At 39.9% G+C, this 9,953-nt stretch overlaps 1 protein-coding gene across 1 annotated transcript in view; it reads right to left on the bottom strand.

The window, feature by feature from the left end:
• Positions 1-7,589: 7,589 nt before the first annotated feature.
• Positions 7,590-9,953, bottom strand: part of ADRA1A (adrenoceptor alpha 1A) — a 176,740-nt gene continuing 174,376 nt past the window's right edge. Inside the window, exon 4 of the mRNA XM_043927690.1 lies at positions 7,590-8,116. Within this exon, the coding sequence (XP_043783625.1) occupies positions 8,090-8,116 (27 nt within the window). The 3' untranslated portion in view covers positions 7,590-8,089. The remainder of the gene's footprint in view (positions 8,117-9,953) is intronic.

Below are 9,953 nucleotides of genomic sequence, written 5' to 3'. Positions count from 1 at the left end.
GATTATTTCAGCAAGTAATGTCAAAGAGTGGTCTGCCTCTGTTCTCTTCTAGGAGTTCTGATGTGCACTGAGGTGCCTGCCTGGGACATGAATTTAATTACGGGAGTGTGGAGGCTTAATTCTCCCTGAACCTTGAAGGGATACACACCAGCATCTCATGTTTATTTTCTGTAATTAAAATGATACAGCATGTGAGCCTTAAGGCAAGGGAAATGAAGCTTTGTTAGACAACATCTCCTCCTCCAATGAGTGTAAGTATCAACACAGATACATCCAAACCACTTTTGTTTTCTACTAACAAGTTCTCAATAGTAGTGTTTAGTTTTCTCCCAAACTTCAGAGTATGAACAGCAGCTAGCAACTGAACAAGAGTCCAGTTCTTGCAAACATTTCACAAGTACCACACTGACTCCATAGAGGATGAAGTGGATGTTAAGGTATGTAGTGAACTACCATGCTCTCGAGTTGTAGTAGTCACAGATATTCATGCTGGCTTAGTCGCTAAGTCACTCCTGGCTCTTACAGCCCCATGGACTGTATCCCACCAGGCTGCTCTGTCAATGGGGATTCTCCAGGAAAGAATACTAGAGTGGGTTGCCATGCCCTCCTCCAGGGGATCTTCCAGACCTAGGGATCAAAGCTGCATCTCCTGCCTTGCAGGTGGATTCTTTACTGACTGTGCCAGCAGGGAAACCCCACAGCTATTAGTAGAAAACTCTAATTGGTTGACATTGTTTATTATCAGGCTCCATATACAGTAACTGTCAATCTTTTTTCAATATTTTTTTTTCTTTTTGGCTGAACCATCCAGCATTTGGGATCTTAGATTCCTGACCAGGGACCAAGCTGGCACCCCCTGCATTGGAAGCGAGGAGTCTTAACCACTGAATCACCAGGAAAGTCCCCAGGAAACTGTCAGTTTTGGCTTTCTGTGTATCTTTAGAGACGCAACACCAGCAGTTTATCTGAAATTTGCAAGCAAACTTGTAGTTTTGCTCATGGTTCAGAGCAAGTGTGATAAAAGGAAGCTAGGCCCATGACATCTTGCCATTAGTACATCTATCTTTGTCTGTCTCTCTTTTTCGTGTTGTAGGTTTTCCTTGAATGTCTGACTGCTTGTTTACATATAAACAAGGCAATAAAATGACTGATTTGGAGGTGACCTGTTACCTAGAGAGAGGGTAAGCTGTTACATAAGTGCCCTGCAAATGGTGTCTTTATTCTTGGTTGACTGAGAAGCAGGCAGCTTGTGTATTTTTTTTAAAATTTTTTTGGTCACACCCTGCGCCATGATAGCTTCTAGTTGTGGCATGCAGGATCTCGGTTCTTTGATCAGGGATCGAACCCGTACACCCTGCAGTGGAAGTGCAGAGTCCTAACCTCTGGGCGTCAGAAGTCCCTCATTTTTAAAAAGAGCGTCCCTAGTTTATGTTTTGTTCTTTTTTCTGTCTTTTCTGGTGCTGTGTTAGGGAGGAGACTGGGGACACCTACTTATACTTTCTCTGCTTGCTTTGTGTCGGTTGTCAGGGCAGATGGGTGGAGAACTTTTATGTCCACGAACCTTCCATAAAGCCTCTGTTTCTGGTCACATCCTGCTTGTCTGCAGAGCAAGCCTGAGGCTTTCAGGGCTGGGTTCCAAGTCATCCATGCTCAGCTCGGCTTCCCTGGTAACCCACTTCTGTTTACTCCCCATCTTTCAGAGATGTGTTGGCAATCTCTTATCTATGGCTGAACTTCCATTCCCTTCATAAACTTTACAGATTTGGCAGTAAGCCTGTTAGTAGCAGGATGGTGGGTTTCAAAGTAAGTAAATGAAAGATTTATCATTCTACTGCACTCTGAGTGATGGTTTTCAGACTTTAGGAATCCAGGCCAGCTTTCCACAGCAAACATACTTGATTCAAATCAATTAGCACAACCTCACCATGGTACAGGGGAATGAAAATGGTGGGATTTTAGAAGTGGCCTTCATGCTTTTGGGCATTTACTTTGTTCTATTGTCTTCCTGCATATTGATTCTTTTCGACCAGATGTGGGCTTCCCAGGTGACTCAGTGGTAAAGAATCTGCTTGCCAAGGCAGGAGACATAGGAGATGTGGGTTTGATTCCTGGGTCAGGAAGATCCCTTGGAGGAGGAAATGGCAGCCCACTCCAGTACCCTTGCCTGGGAAATCCCATGGACAGAGGTGCCTGCCGGGCTACAGTCCACAGGGCTGCAAAGAGTCGGACTTGGGGACTGAGCGCACATGCATGTGCTGTATAACAAAATCTTATTTAAAAAATCTCCATCAGATATCAAAAAATTTTTAAAATTCCAATAGTCATTTTAATTACTGATAGATACAACTGCCTATACTTTCATTAGTCAACTTGTATTACTTTTGAGTTTATAGCCCAAAGCAGCACTATCAAGAGAAATGTAATGTGAGCCAGGAATATAATCAAAATTTTTCTAGTAACCATGTTAAAATAGTAAAGAAATGGAAAATTAACCACTTCTAGATATTGGCCATATATATATGTATGTGTACATATATATATATGTATTAGAGAGAACAGATTTAAATCCATAATTGGCATTCTGAAGAGAAAATTCATTAAAATTATATAAAACATATTGCATTGCATTGTATTAAAATGTTCATAAGCATCATATGGGCTTCCCTGGCGACTCAGTGGTAAAGAATCTGCCCGCAGTGCTGGAGACCCGGGTTCGCTCTGTGGGTCAGGAAGATTCCCTGGAGGAGGGCATGGCAACCCTCTCCAGTTTCTTGCCTGGAGAACCCCATGGACAGAGGAGCCTGGCGGGCAGCAGCCCATTGGCTCACACAGGACTGAATGACTCAGCAGCAGCAGGCATCGTATTGATTACTGTTTCTGGTCCTTCCCAAGTTAGACAGACACATTTTACAAGTGCTATGCTTTGCTTTTCAGTCAGTAGATAGCTACTAACAAAAGCAGAACTTATAAAAGTTTTTTTTAAAGAAAATTAATATCACCAGTTTTCTTCCACTTAAAAACATTCTTTAATTGCCAGTATTAAATATGTGGGCCTCTAGATTTCGAGATTTAGTTTTTTTCTTTTTTAATAAAACTGGGTCCCTAGCCTTCGTTTCCTTTAATATAGTGACTAATTAAACAATTTTGTTGTTCTTTAGTTGCTAGGACATGTCTGATTCTTTGCACCCCATTGACTGTAGCCTGCCAGGCTACTCTGTCCACAGAATTTCCCAGGCAAGAATACTGGAGTGGGCTGCCATTTCCTCATCCAGGGGATCTTCCCAACCTAGGGATTGGACCTGCATCCCCTACTTGGCAGGTGGATTCTTTACCATTGACCTTTCTATAAAATCATAAGGAATTCTAAATGACCAAAGACATATTAAAATATATTTATGCTCATTAGTAGTAAAATATAAATTAAAATTAATAATAATTAGATATGTTAGATATGCTTACCTCATTTACGTTAATTGATTTTACATAATGATAGTACTCAATCTGGCAAGACAACAAAGTGGTGGAAGTGAAAACTGTGACCTTTTTGGAGCGAAATTTGGCAATAAATATAAAAAACCTTAACTCTGTGTAGGAGTTTTTCAAATAATTTTGCTTTTAGGAGTTTATCCTAACTAAAGAATCACTCATGCTTGAAAGAATGTAATTGAAAGAATATAATCATAGTGTTACTCTTTTCTTTTCTTTTTTTTTTACTAGCTGTTGGCACCAATGTAAATATCTAAAATAGGAAATTTGTTTAATCACTTATCACAGTTATGAATGGAAATCAGTATAGCTTAAGTAATGTTGTAGAATATTTAGTAGCTTGGAAAAATCCTCATAATAAACAGTTACAAAAAAGAGAAACTTTACAAAAGAATGTTGATGACATGAATCTTTGGTATTCACTTAATTTTTCATTTATGTAAAAAACAATCTGGAAGGTGTGCAGGCACAGTTTATTGTCAGAAAGAAAACAAACTTAAAAATAAATTAATAGACCATTTTTGGTTTTATTTAAAAAATTTTTAACTTATACTTTGCTATGCCATGAATCTTGTGGGATCTCAGTTCCCTGACCAGGGATTGAACCCAGGCCATAGCAGTGAAAGTACTGAATTTTAACCACTGGATCACCAGGGAATACTCTAGACTATTTTTTAGCGTACTTTTAATTCATAGAAAAATGAACAGAAATCATAGAGAGTTCTCATGCCCATTCACCCCAATGCCTCAGTTTACCTTATTATTAACAATTTCCATTAGTGTGGTACATTTGTTACAACTGATTAACCAATATTAATATTTTATTATTAAATAAAATCCATAGCTTACGTCAGGGTTCACTTCTTGTGTTTAGAGTCTATGAGTTTTGACAAACTTGTAACATCGTGTGTCTGTAATTATGGGATCACGCAGAATAGCTTCACTGCCCTCAGATCTCCTGTCCTCCACTTATTCCTCCTTTGCTCCTTCTCCCTGAACCCCTGGCAATTACTCATCTTTTTGCTGTCTCCATAGTTTTGCCTTTTCCAGAATGCCATATCGTTGTAATCATACAACAATGTAGCTTTTCAGATAGGCTTCTTTCACTTAGCAATATGCATCTAAGTTTCCTCGTCTTTTTGTGGCTTGATAGCTCATTTCTTTTAATTGCTGAATAATAATCCATTGTCTGGATATACCACAGTTTGTTTATTCATTCATTTATTGGAGGGTATTTTGGTTGACTCCAAGTTTCGGCAGGTTTTTGGGTAGACATATTTTCCGCTCCTTTGGATAAGTACCAAGGAGTGTGATTACTATATTTTATGGTAAGAGTATGTTTAGTTTTGTAAGAAACCACCAAACTGTCTTCCAAAGTGTATGTACCATTTTTATCCTCATCAACAATGAATGAAATTTCCTGTTGTTCCACATCTTTGCCAGCACTGATGTTTCAGTGTTTTGGATTTTGGCCACTTTGATAGGTATGTTAGTGGTACCTTATTGATCTAACTGATTTGCAGTTCAATAATGACATAGATGTTGAGCATCTCTTCATGTGCTTATTTACCATCTGTATATTTTCTTTGATGAGATGTCTGTTGCCCATTTCTTAATTTGGTGCTTGTTTTTTTACTGTTGAGTTTTAAGATTTCTTTGTATATTTTGGATCACATCCCTTATCAAATATTTTTTTGCAAATATTTTCTCCCAGTCTGTGACTTATTTCTGTCTCTGAACAATACCTTTCACAGAGCAGAATTTTTTAATTTTAATGACATTAAATCATCAATTTTTTCTTCCATGGATTGTGTTTTTTTTGTGTTGTATCTCAGAAGTCATCACCAAACCCAAGGTCACCTAGACTTTCTCCTATGTTATTTCCTGGGAGTTTTATAGCTTTGTGTTTCACACTTAGGTCTATTAACCATTTGAGCTAATTTTTATGAAAGATGTCTGTCCAGATGTTGTTTTTGTGGTTTTTTTGTTTGTTTTTGCATCTGCAAGTCCATTAGTTTCATCTCCATTTGTTGAAAAGACCATCTTACTTCATTGAATTACTTTTGCTCTTTGTCAAAGATCAATTGACCATAATTATGTGAGTCTATTTCTGGGCTCTCTTTTCTGTTCCATTAATCTATTTGTTCTTTCACCAACACCCCACAGTTTGGATTACTGTAGCTTTTAGTAAATCATAAAGTCAAGTAGTGTCAGCCCTCCAACTTGGTTCTTCTCCTTCAACACTGTGTTGGTTATGTTATGTTTGTTGCCTGACCATATAAAATTGAGAATCAATTCATCAATATTCACAAAGTAGCTTTTTGAGATTTTGCTTGGTGTTGCATTAAATCTATCAGAGAAGGCAATGGCACCCCACTCCAGTACTCTTGCCTGGAAAATCCCATGGACCGAGGAGCTTGGTGGGCTGCAGTCCATGGGGTCACTAAGAGTCAGACATGACTGAGCGACTTCACTTTCACTTTTCACTTTCATGCATTGGAGAAGGAAATGGCAACCCATTCCAGTGTTCTTGCCTGGAGAGTCCCAGGGATGGGGGAGCCTGGTGGGCTTCCATCTATGGGGTCGCACAGAGTTGGACACGACTGAAGAGACTTAGCAGCAGTAGCAGCAGCGTTAAATCTATAGATAAAGTTAGGAAGAACTGACCTCTTGACAATAGTGGATCTATTCACCAACATGAAATATCTCTCTAATTGTTAATATTTAGTTCCTTTGAGATTTCTTTCATCAGAGTTTTACAGTTTTTTTTTTCTATAGGTCTTGTATTAATATATATATATTTTAGAATTACACCTAAGTATTTCACTTTTTTTTAGTGCTAATGTAAATACTATTGCATTTTTAATTCCAAATTCCAGTTGTTCATTGCTGTTAATAAGCTTATTTCCAACATATCACAAGCATACAGGAGGATGAGACCAGATACCATTTCTCTTACCTACCAAGTTGCTTTAAGTAAATATATTTTTCTGACAACTTAGTTATGATCTTGAATCAGAGTTTTATTTTAATCTTGCTGAAAGGAAAAGGTTAATTAAGATATTCTAAGATTTCATTTTTGGGAGACACATTTAAAGGAAAAAGGAATGGTTAGTTAATCATTGTTAAACTATACACAAAATGTTATACTAGATAAAAAGAAAGGAATACTTGTCCAAAGGGTTTATTGTCCCAGCTGGCATAGTTTGAGAGAGCATGGGCACGCTGTTAATGATTACACTGAGATAACCCAGGACTTTACCCTGCACCCAGGGGTGCCTGACCTCTAGACTCTCGACTGACAGTGCAAAACATGGTTTCCCAGAACAAGTCTTAATCCCATTAAGGTCTATCAGAAAATTGCTCAAGCATTTGATCAGAAATTTCTTTTCAGAATGAGTTTGAATTACATCATATCAAAAAGCCCTGCTCCAGGCTGCACTTAGGACAATTTTCCTTTCACATTGCTTGTTAGTCTGTGGCATCAGGTGGCTGCCTTGAGTACACCCACCCCCCACCCCCGACCCAGTATCTCTTCTTCTTCTCTTCTGCTCATACTCTTCTTTGTCTCTCTGACCTCCTCCTCAAGTTTTAGCCTCATGCTGGTGGTGCTCCATCCAATAACTCCATGTAGTTAATAAGAATAGTGGCCATGACTTGTTGTTGAGTGATCGCCATATAACAGATATTCTGAATACTATACGCATGTTTACTAATATGTGGCAGAGGATGAGATGATTGTGTGGCATCACCAATTCAATGGACATGAATTCGGACAAACTTGGGGGGATGATGAGGGGCGGGGAGGCCTGGCGTGCTGCAGTCCATGGGGTTGCAAAGAGTTGGACATGTCTGAGCACCTGAACAACAATAATAAATTTAATAATTTAATCCCTACAAGAACCCTTTGAAGTAGGCACAGTTGTTCAGTGGCTAAATCGTATCAGACTCTTTGCAACCCCGTGGACTGCAGCACACCAGGCTCCCCTGTACTTCACTATCTCCCAGAGTTTGCTCAAATTCATATCCATTGAATCGGTAATGCTATCTAATCATCTAATCCTCTGCCACCCCCTTCTCCTTTTGCCTTCAATCTTTCCCAGCATCAGGGTCTTTTCCAATGAGTTGGCTCTTCTCATCAGGTGGCCAAAGCATGAACAGGATAAAAAGGCACAGGACGCGTTGTATTTTAGTTGAGGAAATTGAGGCACAGAGAAGTTAAGTGGCTTGCGTAATGTCACAGAGCTAGTGAATGTTAGATTTGAATGCAGACAGGCTAGAGCCTTTCTTTTAACCACTCTGCTACAGAGAGGGGCATCTGTCAGACATATCTTTCTCTCTTTATAGATCACTTCATATCTGGGCAAAGTCAACAAAGAAAGAAGGCTGGGACTAACAGGGATGGAAAAATTTTGGTCCACATTCAAAAAATATATACCTGTTTTAGTCTGCTCAGGTTGCTGTAACAACATACCATAGACTGGGTGGTTTAAACAACAGAAATGTATTTCTTACAGTTCTGGTGTCCAAAAGTCCAAGAGCAAGGTTCTGGCTGATTTGGTCCCTGGTGAAACCTGGGTCCCGGCCTTGTAGACAGCTGCCTTCATGCTGTGTCTTCACCTGATCTCACCTGTGTGCAACACGAGGAGAGAGGAAAAGAGAGCTATGACCTCTTCTTGTTAAGATGCTAATCTCATTGTGGGGGCCCCACACCCTAATTCCTTTCCCAGAGGGCCCACCTTCTAATACCCTCACACTGGGAATGATGACTTCAACACATGAGTTTTGGAAGAATACACATTCAGTGCATAACAACACCCTCATCTACAATGCACTGGAATAACACTCGTGCACCAGTTAACAGTGGCTATCTCTGAATCACAGGAGAAGAGGGGATGTGTTTTTACCTGGTTTCAGTTTTTTTCATAAGAAATTTAACTTTTATGTAAGGGGACACATGCTACTACAGAACCTCAGAGTTGAATTTGTGTGTGTGTGCTTGGCTTCCCTTGTGGCTCAGATGGTAAAGAGTCTGCCTGCAATGTGGGATACCTGGGTTTGATCCCTGGGTTGGGAAGATCCCCTGGAGAAGGAAATGGCAAGCCACTCCAGTATTCTTGCCTGGAGAATCCCATGGACAGAGGAGGCTGGCAGGCTACAGTCCATGGGGTCACTCAATGTGTGTTCAGTCGTGTCTTGACTCTTCACGACCCTGTGGACTTTAGCCTGCCAAGCTCCTCAGTCCATGGGATTTCCCAGGCAAGAATATTGGAATGGTTTGTCATTTCCTCCTCCAGGGGATCTTCCTGAGCCAGAAATCAAACCACTGTCTCCTATATTGGCAGGTGGATTCTTTACCACTGAGCCACCTGGGAAGCCCCCAGAGTTGAATGATGACCTCCAAATGTGTTTCTCCCTTGGTTTTGCATTGAAGTGGGAAACATTTTCAATGAATTTCAGGATAAAGAATTTACAACAAAGGTCATCCTTGAAAATAGGTGAAGCAACACTGTGGCATTTAAATGCACACGGAGTGTGGGCTCTGGCTTTTACGGAAGTTACAAACTGACTGAGCCAAGTTTTCAGCCCAGGCAGGAGTCAGTTCCTTCACATACACACAGAACATCCTTGTTGAATGCCCGTACCATCCATTATTTCAAGTTCACTCTGGGTCTAAGCATAGATCATTCTCTCTCCTATTTAAGAACAAGCAGAAGAGGCTCCTGGGAACTGGCAATTAAGAACAGCATAAATCAAGCTGAAAAATTGCCCATGATTTCAACCATTTGTTCGGACACTTTGCTTATTTCTCATCTTCTCTGCTTTTCCCTAATTCCATCTCTTTTTTTTGTTGTTAATGCAGGATTCAATTATGGAGGGCTGCCTTATCTTTCTTTTATGAATGTAATAAATGAAAAGGAAAAAGCTATAGAGTTAAGAAAGCTGCATCAAGAGTCCACGGGTATCTAAAGAGACAGAAAAGTAATGAGAAAGTTTTCAGAGAGAACAATGGCACTGAGATGACCAAAATTACGGGTCAGCATATCCCTCAGAGGTTGGCGTCTCTCTGTGGTGTTACTGGTATTAGCATAATAGCTTAAAGTTATTAGTTTTTCTAGGCACTGAATACATTAATTCAAGAGTGCAGAAGGTCTAAACTATTAATGCTTAAGTCTACTTGATGTCCAAATAACCACTTAAATAACTGAAAAATATTACCTGGTTCTGTGAACAAAACTCAGTCTCACCAATTCTGAAGTTTTAACTTTTTTTTGGGGGGGGGGGGGGGGCTGCACTATGCAGTGTGTGGGATCTTAGTTCTCTGACCAGGGATTGAACCCTTGCATTGGTAGCATGGAGTCTTAGCCACTGGATCACCAGGGAAGTCTCTGGAGTTTTTAACCTTTTGAGTCTTGGGTCCAATAATTTAATGTAAGAACTTGGGTCCTGTGCTTACATGACAGAAC

Source organism: Cervus elaphus, chromosome 16 (assembly GCF_910594005.1).
Source record: "Cervus elaphus chromosome 16, mCerEla1.1, whole genome shotgun sequence".
Lineage (NCBI taxonomy): Eukaryota > Metazoa > Chordata > Mammalia > Artiodactyla > Cervidae > Cervus > Cervus elaphus.
This window is presented reverse-complemented; position numbering and strand designations above follow the sequence as displayed.